General features: G+C 36.7%; 2 protein-coding genes across 9 annotated transcripts; one reads left to right on the top strand and one right to left on the bottom strand.

Moving 5' to 3' along the window:
- Positions 1-3,252: 3,252 nt before the first annotated feature.
- On the bottom strand, positions 3,253-8,903 carry LOC133803683 (NAD-dependent malic enzyme 2, mitochondrial-like). Of its 8 annotated transcripts, XR_009878112.1 has the most exons (9): positions 8,435-8,901; positions 7,895-8,115; positions 7,729-7,783; positions 7,569-7,640; positions 6,861-6,923; positions 6,573-6,657; positions 6,385-6,462; positions 6,147-6,263; positions 5,555-5,823 (listed from the first exon to the last, which is right to left on the bottom strand). XR_009878112.1 is itself a non-coding variant. In XM_062241801.1 (7 exons), exons 3-7 carry the CDS (start codon positions 7,743-7,745, stop codon positions 5,809-5,811), a joined length of 252 nt encoding a protein of 83 aa, XP_062097785.1. In that variant the 5' UTR covers positions 7,746-7,783; positions 7,895-8,115; positions 8,435-8,897; the 3' UTR covers positions 5,555-5,808. The 8 variants fall into 8 exon arrangements, 1 of the variants encoding a protein (XP_062097785.1); XR_009878104.1 differs by adding an exon at positions 3,253-5,393 and having other exon boundaries at positions 5,706-5,823; positions 6,147-6,657; positions 8,435-8,903; XR_009878111.1 differs by having other exon boundaries at positions 6,147-6,462; positions 8,435-8,902.
- An 8,936-nt stretch (positions 8,904-17,839) lies between these two features.
- On the top strand, positions 17,840-22,709 carry LOC133829949 (uncharacterized). Its single transcript, XM_062259801.1, has 5 exons — positions 17,840-18,257; positions 21,353-21,744; positions 21,818-22,065; positions 22,133-22,360; positions 22,514-22,709. Exons 1-5 carry the CDS (start codon positions 18,163-18,165, stop codon positions 22,676-22,678), a joined length of 1,128 nt encoding a protein of 375 aa, XP_062115785.1. The 5' UTR covers positions 17,840-18,162; the 3' UTR covers positions 22,679-22,709.
- The last annotated feature ends 1,711 nt before the right edge of the window (positions 22,710-24,420 follow it).

Raw genomic sequence — 24,420 nt, 5'->3', positions numbered from 1 at the left:
CTTATGATCTCTTTCTGAAGAAGCATCTCTATTGTATATAGTGTTGAGACATTCCCATGTCCCTACTTACTCAATGCATCTGCAACCACATTGGCCTTGCCTGGGTGGTATAGAATCTCACAATCGTAGTCTTTCACTAATTCCAACCACCTTCGCTGCCTCATATTCAGTTCATTTTGCGTGAAGAAGTACTTCAGCCTTTTGTGGTCAGTGTATATCTCGCACTTGTCCCCATATAGGTGATGTCTCCATATTTTCAATGCGAACACCACTGCTGCCAACTCAAGGTCACAAGTGGGATATCGTTATTCATAATCCTTAAGTTTTCTGGAAGCATAAGCCACCACCTTCCCATCTTGCATCAACACACATCCCAAACCGTTCTTTGATGCATCACAATACACCACAAATTTCCCGCCCTCAGTGGGAACACAAAGGATAGGCACATAAATCAACTTATCCTTCATGGTCTGGAAGCTTTCTTCACATTTCTCCACCCATGAAAACTTCTGATGCTTGTGGGTTAAATTGGTCAATGGTGTGGCGATCTTCGAGAAACCCTCGACAAAATTCCTATAGTAACCCGCCAATCCTAAGAAGCTTCGAACTTCTGAGGCATTCTTTTGCTGGGGCCAGTCTCTAATGACTTTGATCTTTGATGGGTCTACTGCTATTCCATTCTTGGACACTATATGCCCTAGGAAAGTTACATGTTCCAGCCAAAACTCACACTTAGAGAACTTAGCATATAGCTAATGTTCTCGCAATCTTTTCAGAGTCGACCTCAAATGCTCCTCGTGCTCCTCCTCGGTCTTTGAGTAAATAAGGATATCATCTATGAACACTACCTAAAATTTGTCCAATAAATCCTTAAATACCCTGTTCATCATATCCATAAATGCTTCTAGGGCATTAGGAGTCCAAAAGACATTACTAAGAATTCGTAGTGCCTGTAGCGAGTTCTGAAAGCCATTTTTGGAATGTTTCCCTCTTTCACTTTCAACTGATGGTACCCGGATCGCAGATCAATCTTCGAGAATACTGATGCCCCTTGCAGTTGATCGAAAAGGTCGTCTATCCTAGACAAAGGATATTTATTCTTAATGGTGACCTTATTGAGTTCTCGGTAATCAATGCACATTCTCATACTCCCGTCCTTCTTTTTCAAAAATAAGATGATGCTCCCCATGGCGAATAGCTAGGTCTTATGAACCCCTTATCCAACAACTCTTGTATCTGGTTCTTAAGTTCCTTTAACTCTGCAGGCGCCATTCGATAGGGTGCTTTAGAGATCGGTGTTGTTTTCGGTGCAAGCTCGATTACAAACTCGATTTCTCTATCCGGGGGTAGTCCTGGTAATTCCTCGGGAAACACCTCCGGGAACTCACAAACAATATGGACATTTTCCGGTTTTAGTTCTGGCTCCTTGGATTTATCCACCACACTAGCCAGAAATGCCGAACAACCATTTTGCATCATATTCCATGCTTCCAGTGCAGATATTATGGGTGTCTGAAAACCCGCTACTTCTCCTCTAAAGGAAAAGGCCTCTCCTTCTTTTGGCCTGAACTCTACAATCTTCTTCCGAAAGTCTATTGTAGCCCCATTTTTGGATAACCAATCCATGCCAAGTATGACATCATAATCTGGTATACTCAGTTCTATAAGGTCTCCTGGGCACTCCCTACCCTCTACCGTTATAGGCGTTGACGGTAACCACTTATTTGACAACATCATGTCTCTCGATGGCAACATTGTACTAAAGTTATGCTCAAACAGTTTATAAGGCATACTCAATTTATCAATCACATTCATAGAAACATAAGAATGAGTCGCTCCAGAATCAATAAGGACTGTACACATCGTACCAGATATGGGGAGCTGACCTGTGACTACGGTATTGCTGTTGGCTGCTTCATTCTGAGTTAAGGCAAAAACCTTTGCTGGCACCTAATTGTTGTTATTATTTTGTCCCTCCTTCCATTGTGGGCAATTCTTCCTCAAATGTCCTGCCTGACCACACTTAAAACATTTATTGGTGCGAGCCTGGCATTCTATTGGGTGTCTTTTCGAGCATTTAGGACAGATGGGGTGCTCTACTCGGTTGCCTTGATGATTCCCACGGTTCCGGTCATTGAAGCGATTGTTGTTGTTGTTGTGGTTCTGAGCGTTGTGATTGTTGTTATTCATGGCCGAAGGTCTGGGTCTCTTATCAGTGGCACTGTTCTACCCTTCATTAGCCTTCCTTTTGTTGCCTTCGTTGAAGCCCTTGTTTCGAAAAGTGTCGTCATTGCTAGTAACGCCGACAATTATTAGGTGTCATCGTAACATTAAATTTATATATATAAATAATAATTTTTCAATATATATTTTTTAAAAAATTTTATTATATTTTTAACAATTGAAGTTTGATATAAATTTAAATAAAAAAATTACTCACATAATTAATTATTATTACCATAACTTATAAAAAAGTTATATTTATCATAATAAAAATTCATATACATACAATATTTATTCATACAATTAAAATGTAAATAATACATCAAATCTCTATGAGACTAAATAATTCTCAATAAAAATTCATTATAATATTATAAATACATAAACTTAAAAATATATAATATAACAAATCTCAACAAAACAACATAATTCTATTCTCCAAATCACTGCAAACTCAATCATGTTTCTTTTCTCAATATTCTTCCTAATTTTCAAGCCCAATTCTTTTATGCTTCTTCAGTATGTTGAGTACCATTTCTTATCATTGTTCCCTTCTTTTTTTTTTTTTTCTGAAAAGAGATTCACCAAGCTGAACATAGAAGCTAACTTCAATATTATTTATTAAAGTATGGATTTTCAATAGGAATGGTAAAGAAAACATAAGTACAATTATTAAGCCCATTAATACACAGTACCATTCATGATTGAGAACTCTTCAAGGACTAAACTCAGGAACTTTCAATTATTAAGCCTATTACATGAATATATAAATTAATATATATATGATTGAATCAAAATATGTTACACACTTACTTTCTACAAGTTGTTAAGTTTACATATTTCACTGGTAGCCCTTTGAATGGCTTTAGCAACCCCCCTCCATATCTTATGTTCATTCTATACCAAGAAGCAAGTTTAGTTCGCAATAGTTGAAAGGTAGAATTGAATCAACCAGCAAGGTGAAGGGCTAGAAGACCCCAAATCTCCAGCATCTAAGATTGTTTAAAACAGAGAAAGAAATCCAAAAAATGCTTAGATATATTTTTATCTATATTGAATATGATACCTACACAAATACAGAATCTACAATTTCTTCCTCTACAACTATATCCCTTTTTGACATGATTCTTTGTTGCAGTTGATATAAAACAAAAGCAGTCGGACTTTTTCCTATGATTCTTACAAAAATAAAAATAACATTTGACTGCACATAAGGGAATACCTCTTCAAGATAACTTTCCACGCCATCATCTGCAACATGGATCAAATATAAAATCAAATAGGTCTCTGATTGTCATATCAGCCACACCATGCTTTTTGAAAAGAAATATCCTGCATGCCACCCAAGATTTTATAACGCTTTGATGCTAAGAATTTGAAGATTTAATTGAATAGAGGTACATACATTCATCAACATTAACGTTGTCCAGGTAACTTTTACCGAAACACGAACACAATCTTCACATAGAAAATTGAGGGCATGAGGGTGGTCCAAATCAATAAATTGAGAAACATCAATTATATAAGTGTTATCCCCAAAATTTCAGTTCGATGACGTGGCAATCAGAAGTGACAATGCATGGTCAGTAAATGGCACATTAATAGTCAATAAATGTGTTGGCTCTTCGGAGTTGTGATAAAGTGATCTGACCGATCTGATAGAATTTCTGTCCGACCAGTGAAGATTTTTGACTGACCAGTCAAGTGTTTTGCTAGACCAGAGAAGTGTCATGCTAGACCAGAGATGTGCCATGTTAGACCAGAGATGTGTCATGTTAGACCAGAGAAGTGTCATGCTAGACCAGAGATGTGCCATGTTAGGCTAGAGATGTGTCATGTTAGTCCGTGGTGTCCAATCGGTGGGGCACAAGGTTGAGCCAAATGTGCTTGTGTCCGAGCAGGAAGAGGCATGCCCAATTGGTTAGGGGCAGGTCCGAATATTCAAAAGTGGGAAAATGGCCGATCAGCCATGAACACACTCCCTAATAGACCATTTTCGAGAAGACTCGAATCTCAAAGGGCATATACACAAACACATTTCTATCACTCAAAATACACTACAACAATATCAAAATATGGGATTTGAAAGGTTCATGAAGTTCTAGGGACCCTATTTCTCATCAAATATCCATAAACCCAAATATGCAATTTGGGGTAAAAAATTAGTTTTTCTTCAAATTTTCATGAAATTTGAGACAAGATTGATTTACCCATAGCCTAAACTACATCAAAACAGCCACAATATGCATCATTCATCAAGAATTCAAACACAAATTCATAGGTATATTTTGAATGGAGGTTTCGGCCTACAAGTTTCGTTGGCTTTAAGAGAAAAAAAAAAAAGAGATGAGGAAGAAGAGCTTACCCAAATGTGTTGATTTCTTGAGAAACACTTGGATTTGCTTGAAGAAAATTGGAGCCCTTCTTGAAATTCTTGAAGTTTTTCGGCTAAGAGGGGAGAGAGCTTTGGAGAGATACAGCCAATAAGAGATGGAGTTTGGGAGCTTTTTGGTTTTCTTTTTGCTTGTGAATATTGAGCACTTATGGGTCTATTTAAAGGGAAAAGTGGAAATTGTCACTTATTCTTAGATTCTTTGAATTCTCTTGGGTATATTTTCTCCCCCGCGATTGGGAGCAGTTAATTACAGTGATTGTGGTCTAGTAAGACGTCGTGGTTTGTTGCAGAGGCGGGAGAGTGTGTATAGTTTTTTTTTTTATCCCGTCAGCGGTGGAGAAAAAAGTTAATTATGTGAGAATATCATATAATAAACTTGGGGGGCAAATATTATCCTCAAATTTTGAAAATGGTGACGTGACAATAAAAGTGACAAGTGGCAAGAGATACTTGACTGATCAGTTACCTGCTCCGGCCGACCAGTCAGGTGCTTGGCTGACCGGAGGAGCGCTTGGCCAACCAGATAGGTGTTTGGCCGACCAGTGAGGTGTTTGGCCGACCGGAGAGGTGCGTGACCGACTAAAGGAGTGCTTGGCCGACCAGTGAGCTGCTTGACCAACCGAAGGAGTGCTTAGCCGACCAGTGAGGTGTTTGGCCGACCGGTCAAGTGTTTTGGCTGACCAGTTTTTCTCCAAGAAGTGACATCGACTTACTGAACAGAATATTGTTATGCAAGCGAAGTTCCAACAACGATTTAGACTAGAATCAATCGTGCCTGCGCGGGAATCACTCAGATTATCCCAAAGAAGTAGTGTATTGTTATATTTTAAATATTATTATTAACTAAATATTGTGAGAATAATAGAAAGATCCCGATTATTTCGGCTTGTACGATCCCGAGCTTATAAATACAGAGCTCATGGCATCATTTAGGAATTCAGATTCTAATTTTCCTAAGAGAGTATTTGCATTTTGAGAGAGATATTGTATTCTTTACATTTACACTGAAAAAACTCAGTTGACTCAAGTTCATCTGATCTTTAGTGTAGATCTATAAATCGTAACTCTAAGTTGACTAAGTTATTACCAACACATTGGGGCTGAACCACTATAAAAATCATCAGTGTCGTTTTTTCTCTTGAAAGTTTAGTGTAGTTTTGACGTGTACTCGTCGTTGGCCAAATCCGTGGTCAACAATAAATGACCTGGTCAATTAATACATACTAAAGCAATTAGTAACATTACCAGGTTTACATCTTTAGCCAAAACAAAATATCAATGATTATTTAGGCAATAAAGTTCATAACGGACCCTATAAACATGAACTAAAAGTTGTTCTCTAAGACCACCAGACATGAAAATACAGTAACGCCTAGAGCATGGGAAAGTTGATGTCACGTATATAAATGTAATAACTAGAATTTAAAGTCAAGAAATATGCAAATCAACTATACCCCATAAGCCAATTTCTCATATATAAATGTAATAACTAGAATTTAAAGCCAAGAAAAGGGCAAATAAACTATACCCCATAAGCCAATTCCTGTACAGAAATAAAGAAAAGTTTCTTTTGCAAGTGAGCTTTTATCATGGGTCAATCTACTAGTTGATTTGTGTGCAAAAGCTCATATCCTTGTAGCCCAAACTATAATAACTCAACAATACTATAAATCAGGACAATTAAGAGGAAAAAAACAGAGAATCAATATTTGAATACATGAACCCAAAATTTCTTGTTAATTCTCAATAAATAAGTAAGCACTCACCTTATAGGACTTATTGGACATATAGGACCTTCAATAGCATAAAGGAAAAGGAGATCTTCTGATGTTCAATACCAAATTCTTGTAGTGATTTATGTCATAGAATGGCCCATTGGAATAAATTTCAATAAATGAAAAACAAAAATTGTTCAAGGAAATAACAAAATTTATTGAAAAATAACAAAATTTACCATAAGTTTACAACAACACAATAACAACAGAAAGCAGTTGAAGTGAAAAGGCTTGAAGTAGTGGCCATGGAAGCAATTTACCCAGCTGCAAAAATAAGAATTTCATAACCAATTATAACATAATCAGTTAAAAAAAATGGAATCAAGTAAGATATTCAACTCTGAGTATACACTCAGGATGTGCCTCTGAGTATACACTCAGTATACTCTCATTGTAAGTGTGAGGAAGCGAGCAAATGAAACAAAAATGAGAACGAAACACACTCAGGATGTGCCTCAGACCATTACCGTTTAATAGATGGATATAGTATGCCTTTTTGGATATATTCGTCTGTCATATAAGAGGCAAGGCTGCATAGAGAACATCGTCTCAGCAATTTCATGGAGAAACAAAACATCAATTCACATGTGGTTGTATGGAAAAGAATAAAGCAATCTAGACTTTAATAATTAAAATAAAATAGTAGGCAAACATTAGCTTCATTTTGTACACCTACCTAGTGTAACGTATTTTATCGCTTAGTATAAATTACCCATATCCCAAACCAGCATAGATACCTACCAAAGATAAAGAACTTACTAAAAATTGTAAGGGATATTTGTGTATATTTTTACAAAATTCTTAATCCCTGTTCTTTCGGAGCTCGAGTACATAAAAATTTTATTAATAAAATGTAAATTTGATGAATCTTTATGATGACTGTTTTATATTCAGGGCATTGCAAATGTTTTCTTTTTTTTTTTGAGAAAAAAGGGGAAACAACTATACATCCAAGGACATAACAAAACAAGCATTATAAGATAATAAGATAAATTCATGGGATACCATTCTATCTACTGAGATCCTACTAAGCTTAGGAAAATTAACAGCAAACTAGCAATGACGCGTATTTTTGTTCCCTTTGACTGTAACAAATTAATACTTATAATGATGATAACAAATTAAGCGATCGTTGGCATAAATTTTGTTTATTTTTTTTTCCAAGTAAAACGTACCATTCTGCAGCTGCCTGTAACATGCCATCTGAGATCAAATGAGCACCTGAGAGAAGTGTTCCCAAACCAATTCTGAACAAAAGGCCACCAAAAGTTGAGTTAATAATCATCAGGATATAGGCATAAGTGGCTCTAAATAATAAATAGAAGGAAAACTAACCCAGGAAACAGGTACATGTTATTTGCTTGATTTACATATCCTTTCTTTCCGTTGCCTGCCAACCAATATACAAGTTTCAAAATATATTATACAGTGAGGACAACGAACAGCCAAATGAAACAACAATATAATATACTAAATTTGAATAGAAAGTAAAAGGGCTTACAGATCTTTCACAGGCATGAACATGGCCTGAGAAAACAACATCAACTTTGTACTTCACGAAACATGGTTCAAAAACCACTCTCATGGGTTCCTCCTCCATGAAATGATCCACATAACTATTGTATAGTGGGCAATGAACCAGAATAATAAGCCACGGTGTCTCTGTTCTGTCCACTTTTGGTAGCTCTTTAATAAGCCATTTATATTGAGGGGTTGATTTACCTACAAATACACACATACGCACACAGAGAAAAAGGGTCAAAGAAACACAATAAATCTCGGTTTTCTTGAAACTAAAACTTTTTGTTTCAATAAATACAACAAAAAGAATCAACAAAGCTCCAAATTTGCGAGGTTGCTTCATCAATACAACTCCTACGAATTTTTATGTGATCTGTGAGTGGTTTCTTGTTTTTGGAGCAATTTGTCTCTTCAAACATCAGAGACAGCTTAAATCGTAGTGATCCTATTAAGCTATCAAACTAAAATAGCAACGACAAGAATAAAACAGACACACAAACAAAAGGTGGAGAGACATTACCAAATGCTGAATAAGAAGACAACACTATGAGGTAGAGAGATGAGGCGCAGCGTCTTCAAGAGATTGAGGAATATATACTGGGACGGGGTTGAGGAAAAGCGAGAGGCGAGGGAAGAAGTGGGAGAATCGCTTCATCAGAAAGGAAGAGGCAGAATGAAAGAGAGAGACAAGTTAGGGTCGTGGGTACCGGCGTCGGCGTCGGCGTCGTAGAGGTGGCGGCTTCGTTTGGAGGGCGGATCGGTGAGAGGGGAGAGAGGACAGAGTGAATCGCAGAGAGAGGAGAGGAGAGAGGGCTGGTCAGAGAGAGAGAAGGTGAGGTCGGAGGACAAATATAGGAAAAGAGAAGAGGAGGGAAAAAGAAAGAAAGAGGGGGAAATATTAAGAGGCTGATTTTTTTGAATGAGGCCATGCCTGCAATTATAAGTTTTCGCCATAGCAGTACTTTAAGATCTTTAAGATGTAGCTGTAGCTGTAGGCATTGCCAATTAAACAAATTTAGACTATGTAATTCTTTAATAACCACACATTTTAATTGTGGGCATTATTATAATACGATTTTAAAATAAATTATTTAAATATATATATTAACAAAAAAATCATAACTAATAAATTTATATATTAAATTTTTTTATAATATTTTAATAAAACAATTCTTTTTTAACTAATACAAATTTTATAAATATGTTAAAGAATAATTGTTGACTGCGTTTTTAGCCAACAACGTGAGAACGTCAATAACGACAAGCCTTCAAGAGAAATAAAAACGACACAGACGGTACAATAAAGAAAATAAAGAACACACGAGATTTTTATAGTGGTTCAGCCCCGATTGTCGGTAATAGCCTAATCCACTTAGAGTTGTGATTTATATATCTGTACTCAAGATCAGATGGACTGAGCCAACTGAGTTTCTTCAGTACAGATTATGAAAATACAAGAATTCTCTCTAATTTCAGCACTTTCTCTCTCTAGAATAGACAGACCCAATTTTCTCTCTCTCTAGAAAGAAGAAGCCAAAGAGTCTTTCTCTCATCCCATAAGCTCTCTATTTATAGGCCTGGGATCCTCAACTGATATCCCCTTATAATAGGGATATTTTATTATATTTATTACATTTATATTACAAATAAACATTCAAAATTCAAAATGTAACAAACTCCCCATTTGTGGGAAGAATGAGAGATTCCCGTGCATGTTGTTGAAGTTGTGTCTGACTTAGTCTCCTCTAGCTAGTTGGTCCACCTCCTACTCACTACCCATGCAAGTGCTGGTTGAACATGCATGGTGGTAGGACATGCTTTTGGTGGGTTGAACGTGCATGGTTCTCCTCGGACATGTACTCTCCTCTAGCATGCCATGTTCCTCCTTGAACCAATCTCCTTGGCACCTCACCTTGGACAACATTGAGGGAACCTCACCTTGGACAACATTGAGGGAACCTCACCTTGGACAACATTGAGGGAACCTCACCTTGGAAACATTGAGGCAACCTCACCTTGGACAACATTGAGGCAACCTCCTTTAGCATCTCCCAAACATGTCCGATCGAACATTGTATAGGTACTCCTTATCAAAATCTAAGTCTCCTTCCTCTTGCATGAGACTCCTCCTCCTTAGCTACTTACCTTGGACATGTTCGAGCCAACACTTAGAAAACCTTGGGAGGCTTACCTCCTACACACCTTGGGGTCTCCTAGGACCACATCCTCCTTGGGGTCTCTTAGGACCACCTTCTTGGGGTCTCCTAGGACCACATCCTCCTTAGCTCTCCTAAGAGGCACTCTCCTAGATGCATTCTCCTTAGCCTCCTAGGATGCATTCTCCAATTTTTGGGTATAACAATAATAAATTTAAATTTTGATATAAAAATTATTATAAATACAAAAGTTAATTAATATGAAAAATTTAGAAAAAAAAATCTAGTTTTAAAAGTTTTTAATAAATACATAATTTTTATAAATATATATTTACATAATTTAGTTTATTTTTAAAATTATAATGTACAAATTTTATAAATATGTTAAAGAATAATATAATTAACAATATAGTTAATTTTATAAATATGTTAAGGAATAATAAATTTAAATTTTGATATAAAAATTATTATAAATACAAAATTTAATAATATGAAAAATTTAGAAACAAAAAACATATAGTTTTAAAAGTTTTTAATAAATACATAATTTTTATAAATATATATATTTACATAATTTAGTTTATTTTTAAAAATTATACTATTCATTATTTATAATTTTATATTTTTTATTTGAATTTTGGCGACATTTTATGACTGTCGGCGTTGGACTTTTATTAACTGTCGGCATTGATCTTGAATTAAATGTCGGCATTGGGGTCAATAGCGATACCTTTTAACTGTCGGCATTGGTCTCGAATTAACTATCGGTGTTGGGGTCAATAGCGACACTTTTTAACTGTCGGCATTGGTCTTGAATTAACTATCGGCGTTGAGATCAATAGCGACACTTTTTAATTGTCGGCATTGGTCTCGAATTAACTGTCAGCATTGGGGTCAATAGCAACGGTGACAGTTATTAGCTGTTGGTATTGGTCTCTATGCCTACAGTTTTTAACTGTCGACGTAGAGTCCCGCTAAGCAATTACAACAATCAACAGAGTTGACTGTCTTGGTTGGGTGTCGGGATAGCCCAGTTTTTTAGTAGTGATTGTAATAGCATCATTATCGTAAACATAAACATAATCATCCCAACATTGGCATCATATACAAGGTCATCATCATCATCATCATAACATCATAGCATAAACATCATAAACATAACATCATGTCTTTGTGAATATGGCCCGCTAACTTGTCCATGTCACCTCTTGAGATAAACAAGATCTCTAGTCCTTGGATAACCTCGGCGCGTCCGCCCTATGAGCTACGTCTTCATATCCTTAGTAACTCGGGTTACGTCTTCACATCCTTAGTAACCCCCTTATTGTTGTGTCGTGTTCATCACGCTAACAACCATTTCATATCATACAGCATTCAAAGGCATACAAACCAGTCATATCAACATTAGAAATTTACAATTCAAATCACAAAATACCATCATACATAACATTCTTATCCATATAGTGCAATCTTACCATACATAGTGTTATCCAAAAAACAGGCACAGATGACGTGGCAAGTGATTTCTGGACACATGGCTGACACCTGGCGGAATTATGCTAGGGTATCGACCAGTAAAGATATTGCAAGCAAAAGGCAGTTGAGGTTTACCTGCGACCAGTGTGGTCGTGCATTCTGCGTGTCTCACGATAATTTTATAAAGATCTTAGTTAATCCCGAGATTGACTCCCATGATTTCCTGAGTATCCAATTATTTAGGAAAGAATATCTGTAACAAATTAATGTAATCCCCCTTGAGCCTATAAATAGAGAAAGATAGCTCAAGGAAGGGACTTTGGGCTTTCTAATTATCTGAGATTAGAGTTATTCTATTTGAGATATTGTTTTGTTCTTCAGAAGTTTGTGAAACTCATTGAACCCTAGTTCTTTGATCACTCCTGTGAATCCTATATCAATAACAGTTCAAGTGGACGTAGGTTGTTACCAGATTCTGGGGCCGAACCACTATAAACTCTTGTGTTCTTTATTGTTTTTGTCATCACATTCATTTCAACGCATTTGTCCACATCAAGCGTATTTGACTCCGTGTCAGTTGGCCAAAATCAGGGTCAACATTCTGGTGCTTTCATTGAGAGCTTGATACAGTATCGTTGAAATATCAATGGCGAAAACTACCAAGAAAACTGGACAGGCGGCTGGCACTGCACCATCTCACCCGCCTCCTCCTCCAAACGTGACTGAGGATGAGCCACATTTGGAGTTCAATGAGGAAGAAATGGATTCCGAGACGCTGAGGAATACCCTGGGGGTATTGCAGGATAAACTGGCCAATATTAGGGCCAGGCAGGAAAGTGCTGCCAAAATTATGGCGCGGCAGCAACAGGAGATTGAACGGCAGCGCCTGGAACTGAGTGAAAGACAGGCGGAGATGGACCGTCACCAGAGGGAGGCCATGGCAGCCCTCGAAGCAGCCCTACAACTGGCTAGGAACTAGGCTGCACCTGCCTCGCAGCCTGATCAACCTACAAATGGACCGCCCCAGAGGGGTCCTAATCCTAGCCCGCCTATCCAGCCCTCGAGCCCCCAAAGGCCCGAGCAGCCACCGGTGCCTCAGGACGATGTCTCGCTGAGGGACCCTGAGGAGCAGCCTCCATCCCAAGCTGGTCGCGGCAATCCCCCGCAAAAAAGGTAGAATAGGGCCGGGCAGCCGCCTCGTAGTACTAGACGCCATAGGGGCGACGAGCCAAACCCTCCGAGCAGAGGACAGCGTCCTCCTGGTAACAGAAGGAACTCAGAGTCAGGCTCTGCGGTCTGAGGCCCCCCACGGCATGATAATGCACGGGGACCTACCGACCAACACAGGCCACCCTCTAACGCTCGGGAGGTTCCAGCCCGGGAAGGCAACCAAGGGAACAGTCGATCCCATCATAGCCAATCAAGATTCAGAGATGGCCATGATTATAACGAGGCTGACTCAGGAAGAGGAAACGTCGGTCGGAGGAATGAAGAAAGAGGTGGGGGCAGAAGCCTACCACCTAGGGATGACCAACCCGAAAGACGGGACACTGGGGGGCAGCCCAGACAAAATAACGTCTTCAACCGACTCGGAGCTAGCGAGCAGCGGAGGAGAGACGAGGATTTAAGACACTACAAGAAATCTGATCTTTACCTACCAATATATATTGGTAGGGAAAGTAATGTTTTGCCTACCAATATTTATTGGTAAATAATATTAGTAAGTAATTATTTGTCATTAGTATATTAATTCAAAAATGTTATTTCCTACCAATATTACCTACCAATATGGAGACTTTGCCCACATTTATTTTTTAGGGAAAAATTTTACAATTCCCGCTCAATTTTTCCTCCAATTTTTGCTTATTTTTTATTTTTATAAATGCTTATGTGTAAGCATATGTATGATAATATTGATGATGTGTAAACTGATGTGTCTGCCATCTTGCCTATTTTTTTTTTATCCAATTAACAAATATATTATATGCTATATATGTATATATATATGATATATTATAACCCTTTCACGCACCAGATCACTGTTTCCATTCCTTGTTCTTACACAGCTTCCGTTCCGTTCCGTTCCTGCTTCCCTTCCGTTCCGTTCACTTTTCCGTTCACTGCTTCCCTTCCGTTCCGCACGCACCCTTCCAAATCAGATCACTGTTTCTATTCCCTGTTCTTACACAGCTTTCGTTCCGTTCCGTTCACTGCTTCCCTTCCGTTCTCACATATTGTGAAATACTGAAGCTCTCACCAGATCAGATCGAAGTGACCAAGCACCGTCTCTCTCTCCGGCGCAGGACGACTCTCATCTCGATCACACACAGACACGGTAACTGAAATGTCCTGATTTGTTTTTTTTTAGTATATTTAGAAATAACTTTTCTGTATTTGATTTCTTGAAGCTTAATACACTCACTCACTCACTCCACTGGGCTGTGAAAAATTATAGATTTACTTGGGATTTTCTAATGATGTTTATACATAATAAGTTTATGGCTGTCATAGCTTATTCTTTTATAATTTGTGCAGAGTTTTGATCAAAAGAAGAATGGAAGATTCAGATTAGATGATTTCATATCTCTTTGTATATTTTTGCAGTCATCTCGGTAAGTTTCTCTCGACAGAAATACAAGTTTTTTCTCGGAATAAAGAACAAAAGTTTTCTGTGCTTAGAATGAATTTTATACACACAATCGATATGTCTCTCAGCATTGTATACATATTTTGTTCCACACTCTTAATCATATAAAGGCGTTTGACTTCAAGTGAAACTCTTGAACATGTATAATTTATCATCTACACCAGTTCAAAATGGTCATAAGCTCATAACGGAGGCTTACTCATTTTCTGCTGTTGTTTTGCTCGTTGCAGTAATATGTTTGATTCATTTGATACTGCTAAGCAGGGCCGGGTGACTCTTGATCTCAACCAATTTGTATATTGCAGTGAGTATTTTTTTTTTTAATCTTTTTTAACAGTATAGTCCAAATAACACATGGGATTTTATTGCTTATTTATGTTATGTGAAGAAAAAAAACGAATTGAAGATAAATCATAGTGTTGATAGCATTCTTTTCTTTTCAGCTGCCAATTGTAGGATAAAATATATTGAAAGCAAAAGATAAGGCCAAAAATAATATCATTATTTGACTTTAGGCTTTAATTAACATGTTAATGTGACTCTTGATTTAGTTATTCACTTCCCCTGTTATCCCACATATGGAGAGCATAATTTGTTTTGGTCTGAACTCATATCATCAAATTAATTGAATTGTATTTGCATCAACTTCTCATTAGTTAGTTTTTCTTGCCAGGTTTTTTTTTTTGGAAAACAAAACAGAATATTCTCAATGGGATCTTATAATTCACAGCTAAGAAGTATAGAACATCTCACAAACCAAACTCAAACCAATTGTTTTATCACCTTCCCCTTCTAGTAGTTTTGTGAACATTTGGTTTAGCTCAACCATTCATTGATATCACAGATGGCAACATAAATAAGCATATATAGTTAGAGGTTAACGTCAAGGCAACTAATCACACAAGCAAAGTTTCCTTACATTCTCAATTTTTCTCATTACTTCTCTGTATACATCGATAACCATGGCTTCTGTGTTTCAAGAGTTCCAGATAAGAAATTTCTTTGATGGTTTTTGTAGAGTTCAAACAAAGTAGCTTTAATGACAGTAGATGTTCTTAAAGGCCATTTGGCAGTTTATGTTGTAGACGAGTCATAAAAACTAGAATCAGTCCCTTTTGTAATCTTGCTCATTAGGCTGCTGACATCACTGAATTTCCAATCAGCCAAGTAACCAGGCCTTGAAATTGCAGTGCTCACATCACTGTCTCCTGAGATCATTGCCACCACTCTTGACATAGATGGACGCAATGTTGGTGAGGTTTGAGTGCATAATAGAGCTACTCCAATGATTCTTTTCACTTCTTCCTCATCAAATTCTGATAGTTCTGAATCTGGCAGCTCAATTTCGCAGCCTTGTTCATGCCAATTCCAAGCCCATTCAAGTAGGTACATTCTTTCTTCATCTAAGGTAGAGTCAGAATTTGGCCTGCCACTAACAAGCTCTAGAGCCACAACTCCAAAGGCAAAGATATCAGTTTTCTCTGTACAGTGACCACGCATGGCATATTCTGGTGCAAGATAACCAATTGTTCCAGCAACATGAGTACTTATATGAGTTTGTTTATCATCATAAAGTTTAGCCAAACCAAAATCTGATATTTTGGGAATAAGATTATAGTCAATGATGAAGAAGAAAGCCTTACTGTATGGAATAGTTCTGAGTCTAAAGTATTTGTGAATTGAGATACTATATTACTTGTATAGCTAGAATTAATGTTATTTGGAAAAATTCCAACATTGCTCAAAAATTACTATATGGAATAGTTCTGAGTCTAAAGTATTTGTGAATTAATATCTTTGCTGAATTTTCATTCAGTTCTTTTATAAATATCAAGCTAGTAAACCTGCACTTTTGCTAATTGATTTTTTAATTATTAAATTATATATATTTTAAAACAGCTATTTTGTTACTTTTTCTAAATTTGTAAGTGAAGACATATTCTAGTTTCGTTCATAATAAGTAAATTTTCTTCTGATTTCTTTTCTCTCAATGTTTTTGAATTTCTTTTTAGCTAGAATTACATTTTTATGCTTTATGGGATGTAAGGATTTTGGGGTTTTTGAGTTATGTTTGTTTGCAAGTTATGTTTTCTAAAATTTTTGTATAACTTTCAGATCTGATTTTATTTTAGTTTTGATTGATTTTGAATGTGTAAATATGAGCATGATTGAATTCTTGTTGTTTTTATTGTTGATCATTATTTTCACTTAGAATTTAATTGTAATATGAATTTCTTGTAGTGCTTTGAGGTTTTGGGCTTGGTCTGGGTGGCTCTGTGATTTTTGAATTAGGCTTGGCGGCTTTAACACTTTGGGAATTTAGCCTTGGAAGCCTTGAGGTAAAAATTTTATGATTTATAGTGATATCAAATCCTTACTAATCTGAAAGTTTGATGATGAATCATTGTCCTGAGGCACTTTTTGGTGCTTTGTTTATAGTTTTTGTGATTGGTTGTTTATGCATTTGAATTTGTCTATGCTATTTCTTTTGTATTTTGTCTTTGGTACTTTGTTTATGACTTGTTGTTAGTGGCTTTCCCTTTGTTGTTTATGTACTAAGATTGATTAAAAGTGTAGTTTCTTTGGAAGATACTACAAAATAATAAAATAAAAAATCACTAAATTAACACTATTTAATAAGCTTACTGTCATTTTCTATTGGTACTTAGTTTAGAGTTCAAAGATAAACTGTTATGGTTTACTTGCTTTATGAAATATTAATAATTCATGTGGAAGAAGAAAAATTAAAGCCCTTGTTTACTGGGGTGGAAAGAATCTTTAAAGCCTCCTCCTGGGCAGTAGTAGTAACCTTAGAATATGTAAAAAAATATGTGCACCACATATATATACATACATATATTTATATGTTTCTATATAATGACAATAGTTCTTTTAATTCAATATTGTTTTTTTTTTTAAAAAGAAAGAATTAATAATAAAGATGCATTCATGAATCCTTGTGATAGATCAAATCCCATGTTACTAAATTGAACCTCCCCAAAAAATGCAATGTCCATGAGAGGTGCTTGTCTAGCAGCAACTTCCATGATTCTCAGTTTAGCTGCCCCAAGTAGCTGAACCATAACAATTTTCATTGTTTTCCTCATCCTTTTTAGCCTCTCCATTTTCATTTCACTTCCCCCAAATCAATCTCCCACTCTCTCTTCTTTCTTATTTTCCTAATTCATTTATAATAATCTACGAAAGAGAAAAATCTTTAATATTTACCATCCTTTCTTATTCTTTTTCTTGCTCTTGTTCTCCTCTGTGTTCTTTCTAGAATTTGGGTTCATCATCAGCTCTACCAACTACAACAAGGGACCCCATTTTGTTGGTTCATGGATCGTCATTGGATAAATATACCAAATAAACTTTCAGCAGAATATGCTGCTGGAATGAATGAATTCATTAGTGTTGCAAGACACTCCATGGACTCCAATGGGATGGTTCTATGCCCTTGTTGTCGATGCGTGAATAAGAAATCACAATACATGCATGTGATAAAGTTGCACTTGATCACTCATGGATTTCTTAGTACTTACACAAGGTGGTATCACCATGGTGAGCAAGTAGAGGAAGTATAAGATGATGGATTATTTGATACCGAGGATAATGTCAAAGATTTGGATCAGAGTGATGATTTGGCGGCAGGTCTTCATGATGCTATTGGTAGTAAGTATTTTGACATTGGTCCAACTAGTGACTTCAATGATGAATCTCCACTTAATGTGGATGACAAGTATGATGCATTGTTTGAGTCACTTCATAAGCCTTTGTACAATAATTGTAAAGGTTTCTCTGTCTTAAGCGCGACGGTGAAGTTGATGAATCTCAAAGTGCTTAACAAATGGACAGATAAATCATTCGACGGTCTTTTGGAGTGTTTGAGAGAGATATTTCCCGAGGGTAATCAGTGCCCAGGGAATTATTACCAGACGAGGAAGCTTCTTTGTGAGGTGGGCTTAGGCTATGAGCAAATTGATGTTTGTCAATACGATTGTGCATTGTTTTATGGTGAGAATGCAAATGCAGTGTCATGTCCTGTATGCAAGTCTAGTCGTTATGTACGAAATCAAATCCCACATAAACGACTTAGATGGTTCCCAATCAAGGCACGACTTAAGAGAATGTTTAGTTCGAAGCACACTTCTAAAGATATGCGATGGCATAAAGAGGTACGGAAAAATGAAGCCGGGATTTTACGTCATCCTGCTGATGGGGATGCTTGGAAGCATTTCGACAATGTGTATCCTGACTTTGCAGCTGATTCTAGGAGTGTACGAATGGGGTTGGCGTCAGATGGGTTTAACCCTTTCTCTAATATGACATCAACCTATAGTTTGTGGCCAGTGATATTAATTCCGTACAATATGCCACCTTGGGCTTCTCCTAATGGAACAAACTATCTCATGTCTTTGTTAATTCCAGGCCCTAAATCTCCTGGAAAAGATTATGATGTGTTCTTGATGCCATTAATTGAAGAGCTTAAAGAGTTATGGGATGGAGTCAATGCATATGATTTGTATGGTCAATGCATGTTTAAACTTCGAGCTGCAGTCTTGTGGACAATTAGTGATTTTCCTGCTTATGCATACTTGTCTAGGTGGAGCACTGTTGGTAAATTAGCATGTCCTGTTTGTCTTGAAGATACAAGATCTAGAAGAATAACTGACAAACAATGTTTCATGGGACATCGATGTTATTTGAAAAGAAACCATGCTTGGAGAAAAAGTAAAGAATATGATGGATCTACTGAATTACGTGGCCCTCCTAGAACTTTTACTGGTGACGACATTTTAAAGCAATTGGATGAAATTCCTATTCATACCCCTGGTAAAGCACCAAGTAATTCTTCTAGAAAACGTAAGCGTGGAGAGAAAGAGCTGAATTGGTGTAAAAGAAGTGTTTTGTTTGAATTGCCATACTGGTCAAAGCTCTTGCTGCGTCACAATCTTGATGTGATGCATATAGAGAAAAATGTATGTGATAACATTATTGGAACACTTTTAGACATTGAAGGCAAATCGAAAGACACTTTAAAAGCTCGTAAGGATTTACAAAATCTTAATATTCGTGAAGAGCTTTGGCTGAAGAAGGACCTATCTAATAACAAGCTTGAAAAACCTTATGCTAGTTACACTTTTGCGAGAGAAGAATGCAAAGATTTTTGTAAATTCATTCAAAGTGTTAGATTACCGGATGGATATGCTTCAAATATTAGTCGATGTGTAACAGATAATGACAAACTAGGAGGAATGAAAACTCATGATTGTCATGTTTTACTTCATAAGATATTACCAGCTGCATTACTTCCTTTTCTGACAGACAACATTCGTGGTACTTTGATTGAACTCTGCCAATTCTTTCAAAAAAATTGTGCAAAAACATTACAAATTTCTGACATAGAAGAATTGAGAGATGGAATTGTAATAATTTTGTGCAAGTTGGAAAAGATATTTCCCCCATCATTTTTTACCATAATGGTTCATCTTTGTGTTCACCTACCCGATCAAGTGTTATTAGGTGGTCCAGTTGCTTCGAGATGGATGTTTGGGACAGAGCGCCATATGGGTTTGTACAAGAAATATGTGAGAAACATGTCTCAGCCTGATGGTTCAATAGCAGAAGCTTTTGTTGTAGATGAAGCTGTAACTTTCTTGTCAAGATATGTTTCTAACATAGAGACAAGATTCACAAGACCCGAGCGTAATTGGGATATACCTTCTCCAAATCATAAGTTAGATTTTTTCAACTCCAATGTTCGTCCATTAGGGGCATCTACTATCAAATTGCTTCAAAATTGGAGACAAGTCGTTCAATGGTATATATTGAACAATTCTGTAGATGATATCCAACATTTTATCGAGTAAGTAACAATTTCTTTTATTCTTCTAAATTATCTCAACAAAATATCATTTACTTATTCATAGAAATGAATTTGAATGTAGTGATCATATAAAGTTGTTGGAAGAAAAAGGTCTTTCAGATTCAGAAGTTGCCTTAGAGCACAAAGAACAATTTCCTTCTTGGTTTAAGAATAAAGTAAGAGATTATCATTAATGGTTTCTTACTAAATTCTTAAGTTGTGACATCATTCATCATAATTCAAATTCTTTCATACTACAGGTGTCTCAAATGCGAGTTCAAAAATCACCTTTTGCCAATGATGATTTGTACTCTTTATCTCAAGGTCCACTTTAACGGTACAACACCTACCAAAGTTGTATTGTAAATGGTGTTTGATTTCGATGTAAAGAGCGTGACGATACTCTTAAGACACAATGTTTTGGAATTTGCACTGAAGGTGATCATGACAATATTAATATCCTATACTATGGTGTCTTGATTGAGATTTTGCAGTTGTCATTCGTTTTAGATCGGAAGGTGTTCTTATTTCGTTGCAAGTGGTATAACTCTAATCCAAAAGGTAGATCAATTGTTGTGGATCATAATTTGACTTCCATCAATACATCTACTAATTGGTATTCTAATGAACCATTTATCTTGGCAACTCAAGCACAACAAGTTTTCTATTTGCTTGATATGAAGCGTGGTTCAAATTGGCGGATTGTTCAAAAAGTAAATCATCGATCTATTTATGACATTCCTGAAATTATGGAAGAGACAGTAAATAATGATGTGTTTCAAGAAGAAGAATCATTTCAATTGCCACCTTTTCAACCAACTGAGGATTTCATTGAAAGTTCGTCTTTAGTTCGATTAGATGTTCCTTATGTAACTCTTTCAGACCAACTTGTTGTTGATTTACTTTTAAACCAAAATCAAAATGTTGACAAGGATAGTGACTTAGATGAAGATTTTGATGAAGGAAATATATTCTCTAATAATGAAACATTTCTCTCAAGTGATGACACAAAAAGTTATACAGAATCAGAATGTGATGATGATGCAGATTCTTAATTCATAGTTACTCATCTTGTCATTGATCAGTTAGTGCCTCGTGAAATTTGTCTACAAATGTTCTTCCCCAACTAGCCAACTAGCCAAGCACCCTGTACACAAACAGAAATACAAGTACAGAAACTAAGGTTTGCAAAATCTGAGATGAAACAAGATATCCAGATTCTTAATTCATAATTAGTTTCTTAATATTTGTAAATATTTATTTACTAATCATTTTCTTTGTTTTATTTCACAGAATTTTAGTCATGGCACCTGGTCGTCGCACCACTCGATCTACTGCTCAAAGTCAACAAGTTGAGCCAGTCATTGATCCTCCTGCTCCACCTTCACAAGTTGTTCGCACTACTCGGTCGAGAATAGAGAATCAACAAGTTGAACCAGTCATTGATCCTCCTGCTCCACCTACACAAGTTATTCGCACTACTCGGTCGAGTTTAGAGAATCAACAAGTTTGTCGCACCACTCGATCTACAGTACTCAGTCAACGACCTAGAACCACCGCACAATCTAATGTAGAGAGAGAACACCCTCAAGGCTCCACACACCCTACTGTACAGGGTGAACAAGTCAATGTGACGACCCATTTTGATACCGAAGATGATAATCAATCTTCCCAAGTTCCATCAGGTAAATTTAATGTCTTTCATGTTCATTTCTTTAAATTTCTATTTATTTCAATTAAGATTATATTGTATTGTAGGACAAACATCTTCCTTTAAGCCACGTGGAGTTACTCACGGCTTTACAACTACAACTATAGCTAAGGCATCATCAACTGGAAAGTTGTCAGTGACTTTTAATGCGGAGTGTCGTCAACCAATTTGTACTAATGCTGAGAAATTTAATAATGAGATTGGATTCATTATTCGGAATCATGGTACATTTCATTATAAAGAGTGGAGAATGGTCCCAGAAGATGTGAGAGCTTCATTGCGACACTATCTTTTGGTAAGTCATTTCACAATATTACATTTATATTTGTAATATTTATAATTAATATTGTTTTATGTTATAGGAACATTTTGACATCAACTTGAATGATGAGACAACTAAAAAATGCATTGATGAGCAAATGAGAAAAGCTTGGAAGGGTCATAAGTACAAGCTGCACTTATATTTCAAAGAAATTGGAGGAGAAAATGATCTTGAGATGGCCAAGAGCAAACGTCATCCAGACTTAAAAGAAGAACATCAAGAAGATTGGATGATTTTGTGTGATCGTTGGTGTTCTCCTGAATTTAAGGTAACATTTTTTAGTATTTTGTTTTGTCTTTGATTTACACATTTTAGTGTTAAACTGTTCAATAAAGTTTGTAATAAATAGACATTGTGTTGTTCAAAAGAAAATGTTGTGTAAAATTTTTCTAATAAATTTTATTTGGATTTATTTCTTTAGGAAAGAGCATTAAAGAATACTACCAATCGATCAAAGAGGAAATGGGAGTCGAAAAATGGTTCAGTCTCCACACCACGACATCACATTCGACGTGGAATGGTGTTAACTTCTCCTACCGGTCAAATTGAGACATGGCGTCTAAAGCATTATGATGCTGAGAAATGATGGACTGGAATAGAGCTCAGGCCATTATATGTAAGTAATTTAAATTTTTATTTATTATATTTATTATATTTCTTACTAATAATTAATTAAATATAATATTAGGATAAAATGATGGAGTTAAGGGGTCAACATCCTCCAGAAGAACTGTCTGATAAAGAGATTATGGAGCATGTACTTGACCGTGATTCGGTATACTTACGAGGGTGGGGGCGGTCTCCTAGTGTCACAACTTCTACTTCACATCGTGAAAATATTGTGGGTAATCAACCAACTTATGAAGAGTTACTTGAACGACTTAATGATACAACTTCCCGCCTTAATGCTACTAGCGAACAACTTAGTGTAGTTGTGGATATACTTCGTCATAACAATTTGATGGCACCGCCTCCACCACCTCCAACAGACCAAGCTTCAAATGCAAATTTAAGAGAGTCGCCATCTATTTCAGTTCGGGAGTCACAAGATGATTCTTAGTTTATTTACATTAATTTACTAAGGAATGAACTTTATGAAGTTTTTTTTATTTTGGTAGGGGTAACCTTAAAATGATAACTTTATAACTTATTTTAGTATTGAACATTATAAAGAATTTTAGCATTAAATATTTTATTATTGATTGAATGGTTTTTTTCTAGTTTATTTCTAATATAGAACATTTACAAATAACTGTTATTATCTTTTACCTACACATAACCATTAAATTTGAACAAAATATAAATTGTGTAACAAACCAATAAAATAATGCTATGTGGGCTAATAAAATGATGCCACGTAGGATGCCACGTATGATGCCATGTATGATGCCATATAGGATGCCACATAGGATGCCACGTATGATGCCACATAGGATGCCACGTATGATGCCACGTCATCAAACACGTCATCTGATGACTCATCAATTGATTTACAACTTAGTGGGGTCCACTGATTCTTTTACCTACCAGTGTTAATAAGTGTAGGTAAAGACTCTTTCCCCACTAACTTTTACCTACCAATCTCTACCAATTCAATATTGGTAGGTAAACCATATTACCCACCATTAGGCTAGTTTTACCTACACTTATAATTGGTAGGTAAAGACCCCATTTTCTTGTAGTGAGAGACGTACTCAACGATCGCCGGGAACGGCACGACGAGTACGTCCCCCCAGCACCAGAGGCCCCGGCAATTCCTAGCGCCGTGCAGGCCCAGATAGATGCCCTCAACCAGGCAGTGCAGCAACTGGTCGGGGGAAGAACATCTTATATCGACCACGATAGGAGAAAGGGCACTCCTTTCGTCCAGAGGATAGCTATGCCAGAAACTCCTAGCAAGTTTAAGATGCCTATGCTTCCGAAATTTGACGGGTATGGTGACCCGGTATCTCACATCAACAAGTTTGAGATACAAATGGACATTCAGAAAGTGTTCGAAGACGCTCAGTGCAGGATCTTCTCTACGACACTTTCTGATGTCGCACAGGAGTGGTTTTTCAAATTCCCTCCTGCAAGTATAGTTTCCTGGGAGATGTTCGTGAAGGAATTCTACGAACAGTTCTGTGTGGGTCGTGTGCACCCGATTGAGGCAAATCAGCTGGTCGAAATACGCCAGCAAGACGAAGAACCACTGAAGGACTACGTCCGACGTTTTATGCAAGCAGTTGTTGGGGCGAAAACAGTGGGAGACGAAGGCAAGATGATGGCCATAACTCCAGGGGTTAAGCACCGCACGCCTCTCTGGGATAGCCTCAGAAAACATGGGGT

This window comes from Humulus lupulus, chromosome 1 (genome assembly GCF_963169125.1).
Source record: "Humulus lupulus chromosome 1, drHumLupu1.1, whole genome shotgun sequence".
NCBI lineage: Eukaryota > Viridiplantae > Streptophyta > Magnoliopsida > Rosales > Cannabaceae > Humulus > Humulus lupulus.
Note: the sequence above shows the minus strand (reverse complement) of the source record. Positions and strands in the feature narration are given on the sequence as shown.